Below are 21,794 nucleotides of genomic sequence, written 5' to 3' on the forward strand. Positions count from 1 at the left end.
CCACATGTGGTAGGAATGAATGTAGGCTACCTTTTTTTTTTTTTTGAGACCGAGTCTTGCTCTGTCACCCAGGCTGGAGTGCAGTAGCGCTATCTCAGCTCTCTGCAACCTCTGCCTCCCGGGTCTCAAGCAATTCTCCTGCTTCAGCCTCCGAGTAGCCGGAATTACAGGTGCGCGTGCCACCACACCTGGCTAATTTTTGTATTTTTAGTAGAGATGGAGTTTCACCATGTTGGCCAAGCTGGTCTCAAACTCCTGACCTCAGGTGATCCACCCCTCTTCGACCTCCCAAAGTGTTGGGATTACAGGCCTAAGCCACTCTGCCTGGCCTAGGCTACCTTCTTAGGACCACCATCACTATCAAGCCAGGGAGGGGGGTGTGAGACAAGGGCAAATAAGAATGCCACAAAATTTTCCTACCATTTTTAAGTTGCTTTTTTTCTGATTTGGTGTCCACTTGGTTGGTGTAAACCTTGGACAGTTTTCAGAGTTCATTTAGAGTCTTTTCTAACAGTTTTTGCTTTTTTCAATTTTTTTATTTTTGTGACGAAATGGGCTCTTGGAGCTACATTCTACCCCATTTATGCTGACATCACCCCAAATATTTTTGGTGACGAAAAGAAACTAATTTGGAATTGACGTCTAGGAGACATAACTAAGAAACTGGAGCCACTGATTGCAAAACAGCAAAAACATGGCTAAAGCCTTTAGGCAAGATCACATTTAAATAGCCAACATTTCTAATCATTAATACAACTTCTACACTGTTGCTGTTTGTCACTTTTCCCAACCCGTTGGTTGGTGTGATGAGTTAAATTCAAGGCCCAAAACCAAAAGTTCCAGGGTAAAAGTGAATTGCTTTGTTACAGTATAGTTTTATGATGATGAATACCTTCTTTAAAAAAACAATATTGGTTTATAGAGTTTAAGATAAAAAAGTAACCAAGTGTTGGTATGGTGGCTCACACCTGTAATCCCAGCAGTTTGGGAGGCTGAGGCGCAAGAATTACTTGAGGCCAAGAGTTCAAGACCAGCCTGGACAACACAGAAAGACCCTGTCTCTTAAAAAAAAAATTAGTCAGATATAATGGCATGACTGTAGTCCCAGCTACTCGGAGGCTGAGGCAGGAGGATCACATGAGCCCAGGAGTTTTAGGTGCAGTGAGCTATGATCGCACCACTGCACTCCAGCCTTAGTGACAGGGCGAGAATCTGTCTCAAAAAAAAAAAAAAAAAAAAAAGAACGTAACAAAGATAAGCTTTGAAATCAGAAAGATTAATAAAAATAAAAGTGGACAACATACACAACCTAATTTCAGTAATTAATATAAAGCTTCAGTAATGAAGGCTGTGTGGTGGTATTGGCCTTAGAGCAGACAAACAGATCAATGGCACAGAATTAGAACCACACATAAATTGTCAACTGATCTTTTTCTATATAGATGCCAAGTTAATCCTATCCTGAATGACAGTCTTTTCACAAATGATGCTGAGACAAATGGGCAGCTTTTATAAGAAGGGAATGGTCCTCTATCCATACTGCCCAACAAATACACGCGTATGGATCACAGGCCTAAATGTAAGATCAAAACTGTTAGCTTAGAGGAGAAAACATAGATGACTTTAATTGTAACCTCGGAGTAGTCAAAATATTTCTTAGGATAAGAAAGCACTAACCATGAAAAAATATGATAAATTGGATTTATAAACTTTGAAAACTTCTTATCAAAATATACCATTAACAAAATGCATAGAAAAGCCCCTGAATGGGAAAATAAATGATAAGATGCATTTTCACATATGAATGCATGTAGCAAGTGCAATGAAAATATTCCATTTATAGTATGAACAATACATACAATAGTTGAATTTCAGGCATAAATATAAAGGGAAAAAATAACAGAAAAGTCGTACCTTGTACTTGATTGTAAAGACTGTAAGAAAGATAACACTTCCTAATTTAGTGAAGATATTTTAACATAAGACTAATTAATTTTTATCAGTATATTTTAAATAATAATTTAAAATGGGATTTCCAAGTCAAGGAAACATGCCCTTGTTTTTGGTTTGTTGACTTTTTTTTTTTCTGAGATGGAGTCTCATTCTTGTCACCCAGACTGGAGTGCCTGGCACACTCCAGCTCACTGCAATCTCCATCTCCCAGGTTCAAGCAATTCTCCTGCCTCAGCCTCCCAGGTAGCTGGGATTATAGGTGCACGCCACCATGCCTGGATAATTTTTGTATTTTCAGTAGTGACGAGGTCTCACCATGTTGGCCAGGCTGGTCTCGAACTCTTGACCTCAGGTGATCCACCCACCTTGGCCTCCCAGTAGTTTGTTGACTGTTCTTAAGAGTGCATTTGAAAAAATCAGATTGGATTGGGACAATCAGGAATTCTAGAATTGGTCTTTGACTTGTTAGTGGATATTCAAATAAACCTTCCAAAAAAGGTTAAGAATACTGGAATAAAAATTAGGCCATGAGCTGCCCCAAATATCATAACAAGAAACATAATCTTAAAAAATGTTCTGAAGATGTATGCTTTCGCTGCAGCTAAAACAGACACCCCTATTATTGTTGAAATTGCACTTTGTAACACTGGGTAGCCTAGAAGATATAATGCCTCAATTGATTTTTGGTTTACTGAGGGCTGAGAACTAGAAACAAATGCATAGGAAATGTGTGCAGAAAAATCGAAAGAAAACCCTATACAAATGACAAGATTAATCATGGATATGGAATCAAGATTGACTTTCCAGAATGCCATGAAACCCGTTACCCCTACAATCACAGAACCAATAGCAAAAGTCACCCACAAGGAACACAATGGATAAGGGATTAACAAGAAGGAAACAATGAACATAGCTGCTGATGCAACCAATACATTTCTAACAGTGTTTTCTAATATTGCAGCATACTGATCAAAATATATAAATGCCTGGTTATACACCATTAGGGGAATTTGACAGTCTTCAGCTATGCGTCGTAATTGGAATAACATTATTTTCTTTTTGGCTGAGGAGGAAATATCTGTTGTCTGAATGAAGCCCCGGGAAGAAATGATTTCATTTGATGATGAAATATTAATATCATGCTGAAAATTTGGAAAATTGCTTAAAAAATCAGGAATATTGTTCATAAAAGTATTCTTATCATTAGGATCTTGGCTGTTACCTTTTAAATATTGCACATATGCAGCTAACCAAAACTCTGTAAGATTTTTATCTACATAGACATTTTTTTCAAAAATTTTAATACAGTTTTCCAGTTTTTGCCTAACATCTTTATCCCAGTAGTCAACTGTTTTAGTAACAATAACCATAACCCTGGGACCATAATCTGAAAAATAATCCTCCTCTACATTAATATATGGTATGATGTAGGAATCGTCACTTGCCAGATTTCGAAGGTCTAAACCTTCCTGCACATGGAAACACCCATATATACTGCTTATGATGTACAAAACATATATAAAGACTACAAAATACTTGGACTCACTGTTTGTGAGAAAGGGGCCAAAATAGTCTCTAAAAAACAAACTCATTGGATGGATATCAGTTCCATGTTCATCTGGGACAGAACCAAATGGGAAACAGCAGAACTTTTTAAATGAGGACCATTTTGGGTCAGCCTTTTTCAACCAGCGTAGGCAGACTACTTCTCTTTTACCATCCAAGGCCATAAATGCTCCAAAACACGTGATGTTATAAAAATAGCAAAATAACAGGGTCGTTCCTGCATAGATGCAAAAACATTGTACGGACCTAAAAGAGCTCATAACCCCTGTATAGAAGGCCAGGATGTTAGTGATGGTGGTGATTGTAATAGACACTGCCACTTTTGAATAGACATTGGACATCCGCTCTCGTATGTCATCTGCAAGGCTGGTCTTATGCCAGGCAGAAATCATGATAAACATGTCATCGACCCCAACACCTGTAAAAAAAAGAAAAAAGAAACAGAATCTTCATCTTCATACATATTACTATCCATTAAAAATTAAACAGGCTGATTCAAACCATTTTCTTTTTCTGTCTCTTAAGGTTTTATTTATCTTGTCCAACCTCTGATTAAATACTACCTTCTCTGTGATGCTTTCTCTGGTTGCCTCTGAATCTACAACAGAACTCATCACTCCTTCCTTTGTAATAAGTCTTTGCTTTGTACATACTCCTATTATTGCACATAGTGCAGTATACTCTACTCTTCACTTAGGGTGTTTCCATGATGAGGTCAGGAAACCTGGCTTCATGGGTATTGGTCAAAGCAGCATTGGCAATGTGTATCTTCGATTCCAATAGATTGCTTGAGAGATCATTTTCTCTTAAGATATTTCATGCTCACATACAGACACATCCAGCCAACATTCTGTTGCTTGAAATATAAGCTGGACTTAATGTGTTCTACAGTTAGCATCTGGCTATCTCTGTGGTATGATTTGAGAGGCACCACATAGTTTATAGACACACATAGGCACATGCACAGATGTGGTTTTTCTGCTAGTTTGTTTCTGATACCTAGAATGTTGGTATTCAAATTTCACTTGCCCAGTTCATTATAATGAGGTCAGAAATATGTGTCAAGGTAAATCTTAAGAATTCTTTACATATTAATGCCTAGTAGATAATTAGTTCCTTTCCTCAGTGATGTTTCAGATTGGTTGGAAGAGAACATCTGAGGATTTTCAAGTCATGACTGAAGCCTGGGAAAGGAGGATTACAAAAAAAGGGAATTGGAAAGTGCAGCATGAGCATGTTGCAGATAAATTTCACCTCCCTCCAACTTGCTACCAGACATGTGAGTAATGAATTGCATTATGACAATAGGATGGCTATGATAACAATAGGTGATGGGAATTTTTCAGCTCCATTATAACCTTCTGGGACTACCGTGTATATGTGGTCTGCTTTGTATATGCAGTCTATCTTTGACCAAAACATTGTTATGTAGTGCATAACAGTATAAGAAAAAATATTTGACCTTTCAATTAATCAAGGGATGCAAATTAAACCACAAGTGAGACACTTGGTTTTCTTATTAATCAATATCAGCAAGACTGAGGATTTTTGGAAGTTTTTCTGCAAATGAAGACACTCATAGTCTGCTAGGGAGAAATGGAAATTGGCACACAATTTTTCAGTCCAAGTTTGCAACAAAGCAAAAGACTTAAAAAGGGAATACCTTTGACTATCAAATCTACTTCTAGGAATTTGTCCTAATTGGACAAATGCTCAAAAGTAGGACAAGTGTTTGGTGTAATTTATTATAGGAAAATATAGAAAACAACATAATCCCATAACAATATGAGGTTGGCCAAATCAAACATAGCATTAGATTAGATTCATATTCAGTTTTTTTAAAAAGAGGTAGATATTTAATGTTAAATGAACATTTCTTGTTATAAAATAAGATGTTTGAAATGGAGAGACAGCTATATGTGTATTTGCATAGACCAAATTCTGGATGGATATACATAAAGATATTAGCAGGCATTTTCCCTGAAGGGTGGAATTACAGTTGTTTTCCATTTTTCTTTGTATTTTTGGTAAGCTCAGAATTTATTTTACAGTAAGCATTAGAAAATAAAGGTGTTTATATTTTGGAAAGTAAGCATCTGGGAAAAACTAATATTTGGTTTTCTGGGGGAGATAGTGAGTTGTGTACTGGATATTAACTTATTTATTCTAGCTTTTCAAGGCATACCTTCCTCGTATGCACTCACACCTAATCATCCAGTGTACCCCACAGCCATAAATAACTACAGTTAAGATGTATATAATTGATTTAATGTAAGCCATTTTGTAGAGTTTGCATGGAGGCCTAGGACATTCCTGTATATTACTGTAGACTTTATAAACACCAGATACTTAGGTTATTTTTAAAATTTAATAATTTAAAATTATTAAATTTAAAATTTAAAATTATTTTAAAATATATTTTTCTTTCTTCAATAATAAATTAACCTTAGCTTACTGTAACTATTATTTTATAAACTTTTAAGTTTTTAAAAAAGTTTTTGGCTTTTTATGATAACACAGCTTAAAATACAAAAACATTGGACAGCTGTACAAAATATTTTCTTTACTTATATCTTTAATCTATAAACCTTTTTCTATTATTAAAAATCTTTATTTATGGCTGGGCACGGTGGCTCACACCTGTAATCCCAGCACTTTGGGAGGCCAAGGTGGGCGGATCATGAGGTCAGGAGATCGAGACCATCCTGGCTAACATGGTGAAACCCCATCTCTACTAAAAATACAAAAAGAAATTAGCCGGGCGTGGTGGTGGGTGCCTGTAGTCCCAGCTACTTGGGAGGCTGAGGGAGGAGAATGGCGTGAACCCGTGAGGCGGAGCTTACAGTGCGCCAAGATCACGCCACTGCACTCCAGTCTGGGCGACAGAGCGAGACTCTATCTCAAAAATAAATAAATAAATAAATAAAATAAAAAATCTTTATTATTATTATTTTTTTACTTTCTAAACTTTTTATTAAAAACTAAGATACAAAAACACATATGAGCATAGTAGTGCCTGCCTGTAGGCAGGAGAACAGCTTGAACCCGGGGAGGCAGAGGTTGCAGTGAGCCAAGATTGAGCCACTGCACTTCAGCCTGGGTGAGAGAGTGAGACTCCGTCTCAAAAAACAAACAAACAAACCAAAAACCACACACATTAGTCTAGGTCTACATAGGGTCAGAATCATCACTATCACTGTCTTCCATCTCCACATCCTGTCCCACTGGAAGGTCTTCAGGACACATGGAATTGTCTCCTATGATAACAATGCCTTCTTCTGAAATATCTCCTGAATAACCTACATGAAGCTGTTTTACAGTTAACTATTTTTTTATGTTAGAGTACACTAAAATAATGACATAAAATTTAGCATAGTGAATACATAAAGCAGTAACAATTGTTTATTATTATGTTGTGTACGTAATTGTATGTGCTATACTTTCATAAGACTGGCAGAGCAATACGTTTGTTTACACCAGGATATAAGGAAAGAAAATATTATTGTACAGCTGTCCAATGTGTTTGTGTTTTAAGCTGTGTTATCACAAAAAGTCAAAAAGTTTAAAAGAAACTTTAAAGTTTATAAAATAATGAAGTTACAGTAAGCTAAGGTTAATTTGTTATTGAAGAAAGAAAAATACATTTTTAAATAAATGTAGCATAGCTTAAGTGTCCAGTATAAAGTCTGAAGTAGTGTACAGGAATGTCCTATACCTACACTCAACATTCATTCACTGACTTACCCAGAGCAACTTCCAGTCTTGCAAGCTCCATTTGTGGTAAGTGCCCTATACAGGTGGACCATTTTTCATATTTTCTATCATATTTTTACTGTACCTTTTCTATGTTTAGATATATTTAGATATACAAATACTTACCATTGTGTGACAGTTACCTATAGTATTCAGCGTAGTAACATGCTGTACAGGATTGTAGCCTAGGAGCAAGAGGCCAACATAGCCTAGGTGCGTTGTAGGAAATACAATCTAGGTTGGTGTAAGTATACTCTAGGAAGTTTACACAATGTTAAAATTGCCTATGGATGCATCTCTCAGACCCTCAATGTTAAGTGATACATGACTATATTTTTAGTGATGCGTATTTTGTTTTTTACATGTGAACTGCTGTTCACGTACATGGTCTGTTTTCCCATTAGGATACTCGATCTTTCCACCTGTAGAGATATCCAGTTCAATTTCATTTCCCTGTTTCCTGGCACCTCATTTTTGAATTGTAGAGCCACCTCAATACAATTCTTTCCCTTATATCCCCTACCCCACCACATACACGATGTGCAGCCTCCCGTTTTGTTTTACTCACCTAGAATAAGAAATGGCGAATTGGCAACTATGATGACAAATGGCACCCCAATGTGCAACAGCAGGCCAAAGCCGCTCACCACTGCCAAGAAAGCAGAAATCACTCCAAAGGCTGCAACACACATTTTGTTTCGTATGCAGTCAAACCTGTAAATTTGGAAGGAAAAATCATGGAATTTGTGGCGGTAGCTTTCATCAATGGATAACATTCTTGACTTGGACGCCTAGTCAGAAATCTCTAAGACAGTAATTTCCACACATATCTGCTGGAGACCTTTAATTCCCAGGGAGTATCTCAGAACAACCGAAAAAAAAAAAAAAAGGAAAGAAAGGGAGCAGAAAAGTTAGAAATCTGTAAATCTGTACTTCTACCAACTCTCCTATATGTGATTCTTTGCAGCCAGCCAAGCACTAAGTCACTGACTAGCATTTTGGAACCACAAAGAATTACTAAAACACTGCTAATGGCTAATTCCACTCTGATCTTCAGAAGGGTGTGAATGGAATATAACAGGTAATGAAGAGCAAGCTGTACTAGAGAAAGAACATACATCCAATTATCTTTTTATCCATCCCTGGTCTCTAACTAGCAATAACACAACATTAAATCCCTCCTGTATTTCAAAGTTAGTACAATGTGTATTGTTGTTAACATAAAGTAGGAAAGTCTTCTTTTAAGTTACTTTCAAGATTCTTCTCTACTGGTGAAGTGGGTTCTGTGGAAAAGTTGCTAAGAATATGGAAAAAATTAAAATGTGCTATATTTTAAATGACCCAACCTGTGCCTGTTTCCTTGGCAAACCAACAGAAACAGGACTATATACAAAATATTTTAAAGTGTAATTCAGTGCTTTACCTTCTCAGCAACCATAACATTACCTTTTAAAATATTGGCAACAACCTCTGGTTTTAGATTTTGCTTGTTAGAAATTGCTTCAAAACAAATGACTGACCTGCATTCAGATATTTTAGTAGGGGAGAGAAACTAAGTTTGGAATTTTAGTCTAGGAGCTGAAGAACTGGAGTCACTGGTTTCAAAACAGCAGGAACATGACTAAAGACCTGCAGGGGAGATCACATTTAAATAGATAAAATTCTTCTTATTAATAAAATGTCTATACTGTTATTGTATTTCACTTTTTCTCAACCTGGTACTATGAATTAAGGTCAGGGCCCCAAGTCAACACATATACACATATAAATTCCAGGGCAAAAGTAAATTGCTTTGTTATAATAAAATCTCTTACTATAATTCTTTCTTTCTTTTTTTTTTTTTTGAGACAGACTTTTGCTTTTTTTGCCCAGACTGGAGTGCAATGGCACAATCTTAGCTCACTGCCACCTCTGCCTCCCAGGTTCAAGTGATTCTCCTGTCTCAGCCACCTGAGTAGCTGGAATTACAGGCATGTGCCACCACACCTCGCTAATTTTGTATTTTTAGTAGAGACGGGGTTTCATCATGTTGGCCAGACTGGTCTTGAACTCCTGACCTCAGGTGATCCGCCTGCCTTGGCCTCCCAAAGTGCTGGGATTACAGGAATGAGCCACTGCGCCCGGCCTATTATAATACGTTCTTAAAACAACAATATTGGTTTATAGGAGTTTAAGATAAGAAAGTAAAAGAGATGAATTTCAAAATCAGAAAGATTTTGGATAAAAGGTATATATAACAAGGTTATGCCCATTCCTCCTTTTGAGTTTCTGGATTTCTTAGGTGTGAATTTTTCAGAGGATAGGGGAGTGAAGTATAGTATTGATTATAGAGACTTTGGCTAGATATAAATAAAGTTCAGGACTATCTGTGGTTTCAGGCATCCATTGTATGTCTTGGATAGTATTCCTGTGGAAAAGCAGGGGATTCCTATACATGAAATAGCATGAGCTATAATTAAGTTCAATTTAGAGCACAGACTTTTGAAAAAGTCTTATTTAAATGACTTCATTGCAAGACAATAAATATAGAACCCTGAAATATGTTTCAGTTAGTGTCTTAAATGAGCTAAAGGCATGTATGCAAGGTATAACCTTCATATATGAGAGTGTGTGAGACAGGCAAAATGGAGATATGTCCTAGAACTGTCTAGGAAGCTCCACCTAGAACAGACATAAGAGACCCTCTGTGATAAGGAAAGAGGGGGAGCGAGAGGTGTCCAGGGAACTTACAAAAGCACTTGCAGGCAGCCGGGTGCTGTGGCTCACGCCTGTAATCCCAGCACTTTGGAAGGCTGAGGTGGGCGGATCATCTGAGGTCGGGAGTTCGACACCAGCCTGTCCAACATGGTGAAACCCCGTCTCTACTAAAAATACAAAAATAAGCCGGGTGTGGTGGCGCATGCCTGTAATCCCAGCTACTCAGGAGGCTGAGGCAGGAGAATTGCTTGAACCTGGGAGGCAGAGGTTTCAGTGAGCCGAGATTGCACCATTGCACTCCAGGCTGGGTGACAGAGTGACACTCCATCTCAAAAAAGAAAAAACACCAAACAAACACTTGCAGAAGGATCAGTTTCATATTCAAAGCCAGAGAAGACATACATTAGACTGTCATGGCAGCATTCATGTCTTAAGAATTTTTCAATTCCATTTCTCCTACTGTTTGAGCATGCTCTAGTCGATAGTAAGAGAAGTGATAGGAGAGGCCTGGAATATCCCCTTTTCCCCATTAAAGGCTATTCCATGTAGCATGCTCCAGTTAGGAGAGGAGGAAAAACCTTAGCTTCGAATCAAGTTACCACTTTTGTTTATGACATGAACATGAACATGAACATGGACATTTTAATTCTGACTGGAGGACTTTTTCTCTTGCCTAAGAATTACCGTAACATAGGGATTGCCTGAATTTTCATGAGGCAGAGGAAGAACTTGGCTCTACCCAGTAAACTTACAAACTTACAGGAAACAAAGGGAGACAAAAATACAACTGCTTTATGTTTATACCTTATGAGTCTTGTGTTCAACATGGTGGTTACATAAGCATAGAAGAATCTTTAGAGACAACTATAAATCATTTTCCAATTCCCTTAAATAAAATATTTTTGTGCATTATTGTCCAAAATCATTTGTAAAGATATGTAAGAACTGACTAGAGTTTGTATTTTCAAAACCAACTATCTATCTAGTAGAAAAGTTTTGTTAAACCAATTATTGGTAACATGTAGACTGAAGTTTTAAAATGCTTTATCCAACTAATTTTAATAGACTGAATTTTGTGGGGGTTTTTTGTTTCTTTTTAAAGTTTCTTTGTTTTCTAAGTGATGTGGTCTCCTTTCCAGAGTAACAAAATTATGAGGTAGTTTATTGACCCTAAAGAGGTCCCCAGTGTCTTCACATCCCTTTACCTACTGAGACTTCATCTTTCTTTTCCTTACATCTAAATAGTTAAATTACATTATTTGTTCCTAAACCTACCTACACATAAGAATCAGCTAGAGAAATTTTTGAAATATAGATTTCCAGATTTAACCCCAAGATATTTTAATTTGGTAGGGCAAGGCCTGAGAATATCTGGTTTATGGCTCTCTGGGTGACTCTGATGTAAAATAATCTATTTATTTTAATATAATTAGAATATAATCTATGGGGTTCCTCCTACATCTAAATTCTGTTGTTTGACGATATCTTTCATATTTAGTTTGAACTCAAGAACACAAACTACCCCTAATGCCTAGAGAACAATTTTTAAGTGCTTAACAAGGTAAACTGCACATCAGAACAATGGAGACACTTAAGTCAATTAAATTAGAACTTAATTTTTTATATAGTGAAAAGTACTATTTCAAATTAGTAGAAATAGGACATGCTTCTTGGTTCTACCAACTTATCTGCCTTCCAAATGGAACAATTAATCATAATTGATGCAATATGTAAGGTAAAAAAGATATGCCAAATCAAACAAAACCGGCCACAATTTCTTTTACTATTCCATTTGATTAGACACTATTGCTGATGGGAATAAATGTTTTTAAAAGTAACCAGGTTTAAAAAATAAGAGTTTAGCATTGGATGTTAGGAAAAACGGCAGAATAAGAAGCTCTTGCCCTCTCAAAGAATTATCAAAAAAACAAGCAGAAACTGTCAGAACCAATTTTATGAACCCTGGAAAACAGTCGAAAAGTTACACAGCAACCAAGCAAATGGTGAATCCAAACAAACAAAAAAAAGCCCCCCTCTTCTGGCATGGTGGCAATCTTAAAGCAGTAAGTCTTAAAGTGGCAGGGGTGTTAAAGTGGTCACACTCTTAAAGCGGCCACAGTCTCAAAGAAGCAGCAGTATTAAAGTGATCGCAGCCTGAGTTCCCAGTGTGAGAGTGTTTCACTGGATCTGGATGGGGCAGAGCAGATTTTACTCAAAAAATATTGTGTATGAAAATTAGCTGGGCATGGTAGCGCACGCCCGTAATTGCAGCTACTTAGGAGGCTGAGGCAGGAGAATGGCTTGAACCCGGGAGGCAGAGGTTGCAGTGAGCTGAGATCACGCCACTGCACTCCAGCCTGGGTGACAGAACGAGACTCCATCTCAAAAAAAAAAAAAAATATATATATATATATATATATATATATATATATATATATAAATAATATGGCTACAGAAAGGACTGATGCAAGGTGCTCCTTTCTGTTTTGCTTAACTCAAAACTCAGGTTGAAAATGTTGGCAAACATCGCAACCTGAATTAACAACCCTCAGATGGTTGGGACAAGAGATTACACCACAAATGTACAAAACACTAAGACAAAAGATGGGGAGCATTTCTCTGAGAATTTAGGATATTGAAAAGCAACTGTGTATACTGGGGAATTTAGAAAGTTACAATAAACAGTAACTAACTTGTATGAAGAAATAAAAATATCCAGTAAAAGGAAATACATGGACAACTATAAAAGCAAGTATTATTGTATTTTTGGTTGTAACTCCACATTTTATTTTCTATAGAAGTTAAAAGACAAATGCATAAAAAATAACTGTAAATCTATGCTATATGGCATACAATGTATCAAGATGTAATTTGTGACAAAGAGGAGAAGAGGTTCTTGTATGGTTTTGGATTAAATTGGTATCAATTCAGTACAGACTATTTTAAATTTAGGATGTTATATAAAATCCCCATGGTAATCACAAAGAAAATCTCTAAAAAATATCACAAAAGGGGATGAAAAGGGAATAAAAACAGCTCACTAGAAAAATATAAACTAAACATAAAAGAAAGCATAATGGAATGTCACTGTGATAGAAATCTTACCTGGTGCAGTATAATTTCTAAGTGTACTGTATACCAGGAAAAACAAAAAAAACTATTAAAAAAAAAATGAACTGTGGCAGCCAGGAGTGGTTGCTCAAGCCTGTAATCCCAGCATTTTGGGAGGCAGAGGCGGGCAGATCACGAGATCAGGAGATCGAGACCATCCTGGCTAACACGGTGAAACCCCGTCTCTACTAAAAATACAAAAAATTAGCTGGGTGTGGTGGTGGGCGTGGTGTAGTCCTAGCTACTCAGGAGGCTGAGGCAGGAGAATGGCGTGAACCCGGGAGGCGGAGCCTGCAGTGAGCCGAGATCGTGCCACTGCACTCCAGCCTGGGCTACAGAGCGAGATTCAGTCTCAAAAAAAAAATTGAAATGTGGCTAGGCATAGTAGCTCATGCTGCACCCACCAGTGGGGGTGGCTCACAATGTAATCCCACCACTTAGGGAGGTTGAGGTGAGAGGATCACTTGAGGCTAGGAGTTCAAGACCAGCCTAGGCAACACAGCAAGATCCTGTCTCTACAAAAAATAATAAAAATTAGCCAGATGTGGTGGCATGTGCCTGTAGTTCCAGCTACTCAGGAGGCTGAGGTGGGAGGACTGCTTGAGTTTAGGAGTTCAAGGCTGCAGTAAGTTATGATTGTGCCTCTCCACAGCAGCCTGGGCAACAGGGAAAGACCCTGTCTGAAAAGAAGAAAGAAATGTGAAGAAAAGAAAGCATAATAGAGGAAATGAAGGACAGAAAAGTTATAAGACAGAACATAAATTTAAAAATGTTACAAGTTCTTTCTTGTCAGCAATTACCTTAAATGTAAATAGATTAAACTCTCCAATCAAAAGACAGGTTGGCAGAATGGATAAAACAACATGATCTAACTATATGCGGTTTATAGACTTACTTTATTGCCAAAAATATAAGTAGATTGAAAGTACATAAAAGGATACTCTACGCAAACAGTAACCAAAATAGAGCAGGAATGGCTACACTAACATCAGGCAAAACAGACTTAGAGACAAAGGAGTACATTACATATTGATAAAAGGGCTAATTCCCCAAGAAGCTATAACAACTGTAAACATATGTGCATTGCATAACAGAGACCCAAAATATATGAAGTAAATATTGACAGAAGTGAAGGGGGAGATAAGGGGCTCTACAATAATAGCTGGAGAGGACTAGGCGTGGTGACTTACACCTATAATTTCAGCACTTTGGGAGGCTGAGGTGGGTGGATCACTTGAGGTCAGGAGTTTGAGACAAGCCTGATCAACATGGTGAAACCCCATCTCTACTAAAAATACAAAAATCAGGTGAGCATGGTGATACACACCTGTAATCCTAGCTACTTAGCAGGCTGAAGCAGAAGAATTGCTTGAACCTGGGAGGTGCAGGTTACAGTGAGGCAAGATTGTGTCATTACACTTCTGCCTGTGTGACAGAGTGAGACTCTGTCTCAAAAAAAAAGAAAAAAGAAAAAAGCTGGAGAATGCAATATACCACTTTCATCAGTGCATAAAACATCTGAGCAGAATATCAATAAGGACACAGAGAAATGAACAACACTACAAACCAATTAGACCCTACAGAATTATACAGAAGACTCAACCCAATGACAGCAGAATATACATTCTTCTCTAGTGCCCATGGAACATTCTCCAGGATGGATCATACATTCGGCTGTAAAACAAGTCTGAATAAATTTTAAATGATTGAAGTTATACAGTGTATGTTTTTCTAACCAACAATAGAATAAAGCTAAAAATCAATAATAGAAGGAAAACTGGAATATTAACGAATCTACAAAAATGTAACAATACACTATTAAACAATCAAGAGACATTAGAAAATACTTAGTTAAGAATGAAAATGAACACACAACATACCATGACTTATGGGATACAGTGATAATAGTGCTCAGAGGGAAATTTATAGCTGTAAATACCTACATTAAAAAGAAAAAGGATTTCAAATCAATAACTTAACAACTTGTGGATCTGGGGAAAGGAGGGAAAACCAAACCCAAAGCTAACAGAGGTGTCTTAGTCTGTTCTGCCCACTGTAACAAAATATCTTAGACTGAGAAACTTATAAACAACAGAAAATTGCTCCTTACAGTACTAAAGGCTGAGAAATCCAAGGTCAAGTCCAAAGATTTGGTGTCTAGTGAGGATTTGCTCTTTGCTCCACAGATGTTGCCTTCTTGCTATGTGCTTACATGGTGGAAGGGGTAATAAGCTCCCTCGGAATTATTTTTAAGAGTATCAATCCCATTTTAATCACCTCTCAAAGGCCCCACCTCATATTACTATCACACCAGGAATTAGGTTTCCACATAGGAATTTTGGGAGGACACAAACATTCAGGCCACAGGAAGAAGGAAGGAAAGAATAAAGATTAGAACAGAGGTGAATACAGAATAGAAAAACAATAGAATGAATCAATCCAAAAGTTGGTTACTTGAAAAGATCAACAAAATTGACTAAATTTTACCTAGTGTCACAAAGAAAAAGAGAAGACACAAATAACTTAAGCTGACAAGAAAGCGGAGACGTTACTACTGACCTTATAGCAATAGAAAAATTTATAAGAGAATATTATCAAAAACTGTATGTCAACAAACTGGATAACCCAGATGAAATGCATGAATTCCTACAAAAACACAAATGACCTAAACTGACTTAAGGTGAAATAGAAAATCTCAAGGCCTATAACAAAAGATTAAACCAGTAATCAAAAAACTCCCAACAAAGAAAAGTCCAGGACCAGATTTCACTGATGAATCCTACTAAACTTCTAAAGTGGAGGTAACAGGAATCCTTCTCAAACTCTTCCAAAAAATTGAAGAGGAGGGAATATTTCCTAACTCACTCTGGGAGACCATCGTCACACTGATACAATACCAGACAATGACATCATAAGAAAAGAAAACTACAAACCAATAGCTCTCATGAATATAGGTGCAAAAGTCATAAGCAAATACTAGTAAGTCCAATCCAAAGCATATTAAAAGGATTATACATCATAGCCAGCTGGGATTTATCCCAGAAAGGTCATCGGGAGAAAGTCAATCAATGTAATATACCATATTTATAGAATAAAGGACAATAACCACATGATCATCTCACTAGATGTTTAAAAGGCACTTGACAAAATCCAATACCCTTTCATAATAAAAACACTAAAAAACTAGGAATATGAAGGAAAATTCCTCAAAATAATAAAGGCATTTATAAAAATAGTAAAACTAACATCATACTCAAGGGTGAAAGAATGAAAGCTTTCCTCTAAGATCAGATCAGATCAGAAACAAGACAGAAAAGACTCCCACTTTCCCCATTGATATGCAATGTTGTACTGGAAGTTCTAGCCAGAGCAATTAGATTAAAAAATATAAATAAAAAGCATCTAAATTGGGAGGGAAGAAATATAACTCTCCCTCCTCAGAGATCACATGATTGTACATATGAAAAATACCAAAGAATCCAGAAGAAAACTACTAGAGTTAACAAATTCAGCGCAGCTTCAGGATACAAGAGCAACATCAAAAAATTAGTTGTGTTTCTATACATGTGCAATGAACAATCCAAAAAGGAAATTAAGAAAGCAATTCCGTTTAAATAGCTCTAAATGAATGAAACACCTAAGAATAATTTTAACCAAGGAGGTGAAGGATCTGCACACTGAAAACCAGCAAACATTGGTAAAAGAAACTTAAAAAGACCCGGATAAATGGAAAGATCCTTAGTTCCTGGATTGGCAGACTCAATATTTTTAAAATGCCAGTCCTACTCAAAACAATCTGCAGATTCAACACAATCCCCATCAAAATTCCAACAACCATTTCCCCCCCAGAAATAGAGAAGCTGATTCTAAAATTCATATGAAATTGAAAGGAGTCTAGGATGATCTATATAATCTTGAGGAAGAAGAAGAACAAAGTTGAAGGAATCAGTATTATTCAGCCATAAAAAGCAATGGAGTTCTGATACATGCTACAAGGATGAACCTTGAAAATATTATGCCTAGTGAAATGAGCCAGTCACAAAGAGATAAATATATGATTCCACTATATGAAATCTTTAGGAAAATTCACAGAGACAAAGTAGATTAAAGTTAACTGGCAGCGGGTTGGGGGTGGTGGTGGTGATGGGGAATTTATTGCAAAGTGGTAACAGAGTTCTTGTTTGGGATGATGCAAAATATTTGAAAACAGATCGTTGTGATGGTTGCACGTCAGTGTGGATGTAATTAATGCCACCGAATTGTACACTTAAGAGTGGCTATAACATCATATGTCATATACATTATTATATTTTACCACAATAAACTATTTTTCATAAAGTAAGAGATTTAAAACTAATCAAAGCTTTTTACCTAAAGCATGATGTGACTGCAAACAGAATGATGAGAACATATGCCAGGTGAAACATAGGGATCACAGTCACAGAAGTTGCCTCAAATTCCAGTTGTCTGGAAAGCGATGTAAAGTGGACCACCTGCCACAAAAATATACTCAGATAAATAACTTTTAATTACAATATTTGTGTGTGAGTTACAAAAACTATTGAAACACTTTATCTTAGTGATGAAACAATACGTATGTTAAAATTCAGCAACAGATAAAAATACATGGATTATGACTTCAGAATAGAGAAAATAATGTAGATTTGCTTCTTTCCACACATCTATGGTTTCCCCAAGTTTCTTTCAAATTCAAAGTTTAAATAAAACTCCTGAATAAACAAAGTCTGAATTTTACATAAAACTTTGAAATCTTTTTTCTTTTTTTTTCGAGACAGGGCCCTCAACCTCCTGGGCTTAAGTGATCCTCCTGCCTTGGCCTTACGAATAGCTGGGACTACAGGTGTGCACCACCACGACTGGCTAACTTTTGTAATTTTTGTAGAGATGGGGTTTTGCCAGGTTGCCCAGGCTGGTCTTGAACCCCTGGACTCAAGCAGTCTACCTGCCTTGGTGTCCCAAAATACTGGGATTACAGGCGTGAGCCACCACGCCCAGCCTAAAACTGTTTAATCTTGTTCTCATTAATAGCTGCAGAAATTGTAACTTTTTCTAAATTTGTATTAGGTTAGTGTCTTTTACTATTTCAATTGCATAAATATTTCAGGAGGGCCTGGTCTTTGAAAGCTCTTTCCAGCAGATGTCTCTTTCACTAGGCTTATTTATACATCTGAATAGTGTTGCAGATCCACCAATAACTGAACAGCTAATATATACCTCACACTAAGCCAGGTGCTGCTTCGTATATATCTAACTTGAAAAATGCTAAGCTAGTTATCTTCTTAACACTATGGAACTTTTACTTAAAAGACGGTTTGTTTTTTAATCCCAATGAGCTCCAAGCAAGTTTTAGGGGCTCCCCCAAACCAGTGAAGACTTTAACTAAAAGTAGAATTTCAGAATACTGTAATTTGATTAGAAACCAAACCCCAAAATTAAACATGAAGATCAATGTCTGTACTGAACAGGCCCATCTGGTGGACACAGGATTTGTGTTATCCACTAGAATGTTACCAAGGATTCACGATTTCTGGCATCTGTCAGTGTTAAGAAAATTGGGTTGAGTACCAAATACAGTAGAGCACACCCAGCCTAGAGGCAAGGGCCCCATAAAGTAGTCAGGAAGTGCTTTTATTACGATTCTGGGGAGCAAGTCTTCCTCGTCCCTCTCACCTTCTCCTGGCCTCCCTGTAAACCCAAACCACCAGGTACCTCAATTTTCTTCAAGGCCAAGGTGTTCTTAATGTTGGTAAATTGGTCGAGCAAATGGGTGAGCCACTGCTTGCTCTGCACGTCGTCCTCAGGGTCCTCGGTCTTCAGGTAGTACAGCAGCCGCATGGCTTTGGCCCGCAGGAGTAACTGGCCCATTCCTAGGCTGCCCCCTAAGATGTGTCCTCCAAAGAAGCCGGTCAGGTAGAGGGGATGCCCGCCGTGGTTGTAGATGGGGAAGGAGATGTTGCTCAGGTTGAGCGTTTTGTCCACCTGCCAGGCGTACAGGAGCGGGTTGGGGGGCACGCAGAGCGCCCTGTACCTCGCGCACACCTGCTGGTACTGGATCTGGCTTCCGTTTCCCCGCGCCACACGCAGATCCTGCACCGCGCCGTCCAGTTTGCTGACTTCTGCAAAGGTGGCCGGGTCCAGCAGTGAGTCGCTGTAGGAGACCATCAGAAGCGAGACGAAATTGGATTCGGTGCTCCTCCTGGAGGCGGAGAAGCGGTAGGAGTCGTTGGTGGTGAAATGGCCCTGCACGAAGCGCCGCTCCGCCTTGGCCGGGCTCCCCACAGGGGTGTAATACTCCTCTAGGTCTTCCTCTTCGTCCTTGGGTAGGTACAGGAAGCCGGTGCCCAGCGCGGCTGTCAGCATCAAGGGCGCCAGCAGGAAGATCCAGGGGTGCGCGCCCACCTGCCACCCCAGCCACTGGAAGGCGCGGGACAGCGGCCCCTCTAGGCAGTCAGTGTGACAGCGGTGCCGGTGCCTGCAGATGGCCGTGGGTTCGGGGGTTTCCTCCTCCGGCAGGGGTGCATCGTCCAGCTCCAGCGGCAGGCGGGGTGCATCGTCCAGCATCGACGGCCGGGGGGGTGCATCGTCCCCCTCTGACAGGGGGGCATCGTCCCGCTCCGACGCCGGGGGTCCTGAGGGTTCAGGGGGTTTCGGGGGTGCCAGGGGTCCCGGGGGTGGCTGCTTGCCTTCCGACTCCGATTCCTGAGATTCCTGGTACCACTCTGGCCCGGTGGCAGAGTCCCGTTTGGTGAGCTTGGGCTTCTGCTCTGGCCCCGGCCCAGGCTCGGGCTCCACCCACGGCATTGATTCTTCCTCTTAGGAAGCGCAGTAGGAACAGCAGGTGAAAAGCAGCTGCGGAGATCCCACCAGACGGTTTCCTGGCCCCACCCAACGCTTTCCTGGCCCCACCCAACGGTTTCCTGGAGAAATTCTAGGGGAGTTTGCCCTCCAGCCGCGCGCCGGAAGCGGAGGCTGCGTTGGGAGCACGTGGTTTGCCCTGTCGCCCAACTAATCCGAAATGTGTTTGTGGCGTGCCTGGTTTCTCAGGGGTTCCGCACATACAAGGAACGCTTCTTCAAGGTCATCAAATGCGTGCCTATCCTATGGACTCGCAATTTATTGGGAGAATGTGGGTGTTTCTTCCACTCACATAAATGGTACAGAAATTCCACGTGTCCTGAGTGACAGATTTTACCTTTCTTGGCATTCACCCAGTAGCAGTTTCAAGTAAGACTTTTATGAACCTGACACACTTGACTTAGTTATTATTTTTATTTTCTGTCCACAAGTGTAACATGTACATACATTCTCCTAGTAAAAAGAAGTAAATGCATAGAATGAAAAGTGGGGAAAAATAATCAAAATCTTTCACTCCCATTCCTCTTAAAAGAAGTGTTAAAAAGTGGGTCTACATCCTTACAAACCCTTTCTATGCATATACATGCATATCAAAGATATAGCAAATATACCTTTTTCATAAATACTACTTCACTATTCATGTTATGTAGATTACATTTTTCATCTACAGTGGCAGAAGATTTGAATATGTCAGTGCATATGGGTTTATCTTATTTTTTTGAACTGCTCTATACTTTTCCAACGTATGGATGAAACATAATTTAGCCAGAATTTTATTGATGGATCCATACATTGTTTAGTCATTTGCTTTTATAAACAGTGCTCAGTAAATAAATATCATTTTTTAACCTGTACACAGCAACCATATCTGTGAGAGATAATTTTTTAGAGTGGATTCACTAGGCCAAAGGATAGGTTCTTTTAAATTTTTAGAGCTATTGAGAAATTAAAATCCAAAGAAGTTGTATTGATTTATATCCTCATAAGCAATATATGAATTTGCCACAGCCTATCCTACAATGTCAGCAAAGTGGTTTGTGCCACTGGCATCTTACTTTGGTTTAATTTTGAATGTACTGCTTAGTATCCTTATCTTTCCTTTTTGAGTGAACTATCATATCTTTTGCGTGCCTATTCCACTCAATAGTTTTCCTATTGGATTTTGGGATTTTCTTCTTGATTTATGTGTTAAAGAAATGACCACTTTTCTTGCGGTCTGAGTTACAAGCCTCCCCTCTCCCCTCATTTTTCTCATTGCCATGGCTTATTTTTGCAATTCAATTAATGAATACTTTTCTTTCATGAATTCCATTTTTTGTCATAATAAATTTTTCTTTTTTTGTGATTATAATTGCTGCGATTTAAATGAATGTGTCCCTCCAAAATTCAAAGGTTGGAACTCAAACCCCAGTGTGATAGTCTTTAGGGGTGATTAAGTCATGATGGTAGACCTCTTGTGAATGGGATTAGTAACCTTATAAAAGGGCTGGAGATAACTAGCTAGGCCCTTTTGCCCTTCCACTCTTTCGCCAGGTGAGGATATAGCCTTCCTTCCCTCCAGAAGGTGCAGCAACAAGGCACCAACTTGGGAGCAAAGACTGGGCCCTGCAGACACCAAACCTGCCAACATCTTGATTTTGGACTTCCCCCATCCAGAACTGTGAGAAATAAGTTCCTGTTGTTTGTAAACAGGATCTCAGATATTTTGTTATAACAGCACTAATGGACTAATACAATAATTATCTACTTTTTAAAAATTTAAATATTAATCCATCTGGAATTTATTTTAATGTAGGCAGTTAAGAATCAATGACATTAAGTGATTGTTGTTAACTAAA

At 38.5% G+C, this 21,794-nt stretch overlaps 1 protein-coding gene and 1 pseudogene across 1 annotated transcript; one reads left to right on the forward strand and one right to left on the reverse strand.

Moving 5' to 3' along the window:
* The window catches only part of LOC112135123 (putative ankyrin repeat domain-containing protein 30B-like), a 156,529-nt pseudogene extending 148,064 nt beyond the window's left edge, over positions 1-8,465 (forward strand).
* On the reverse strand, positions 1,688-20,018 carry LOC100444629 (patched domain-containing protein 3). The gene is made up of 4 exons (XM_002820618.3): positions 18,811-20,018; positions 17,452-17,573; positions 7,841-7,986; positions 1,688-3,937 (listed from the first exon to the last, which is right to left on the reverse strand). Exons 1-4 carry the CDS (start codon positions 19,900-19,902, stop codon positions 2,430-2,432), a joined length of 2,868 nt encoding a protein of 955 aa, XP_002820664.3. The 5' UTR covers positions 19,903-20,018; the 3' UTR covers positions 1,688-2,429.
* Positions 20,019-21,794: the final 1,776 nt, after the last annotated feature.

Source organism: Pongo abelii, chromosome 8 (genome assembly GCF_028885655.2).
Source record: "Pongo abelii isolate AG06213 chromosome 8, NHGRI_mPonAbe1-v2.0_pri, whole genome shotgun sequence".
Classification (NCBI taxonomy): Eukaryota; Metazoa; Chordata; class Mammalia; order Primates; family Hominidae; genus Pongo; species Pongo abelii.

What these genes read in the sequence shown, in the direction of transcription:
- LOC100444629 (XM_002820618.3), bottom strand. Translation starts at nt 19,902, where the DNA reads ATGCCGTGGGTGGAGCCCGAGCCTGGGCCGGGGCCAGAGCAGAAGCCC. An exon ending in GCAGTCACATCATGCTTTAG is followed by an intron (nt 7,987 to 17,451) that starts GTAAAAAGCTTT and finishes CCAAATTTACAG; the next exon opens with GTTTGACTGCATACGAAACA. An exon ending in TTCGCCATTTCTTATTCTAG is followed by an intron (nt 3,938 to 7,840) that starts GTGAGTAAAACA and finishes TTTTTTTTACAG; the next exon opens with GTGTTGGGGTCGATGACATG.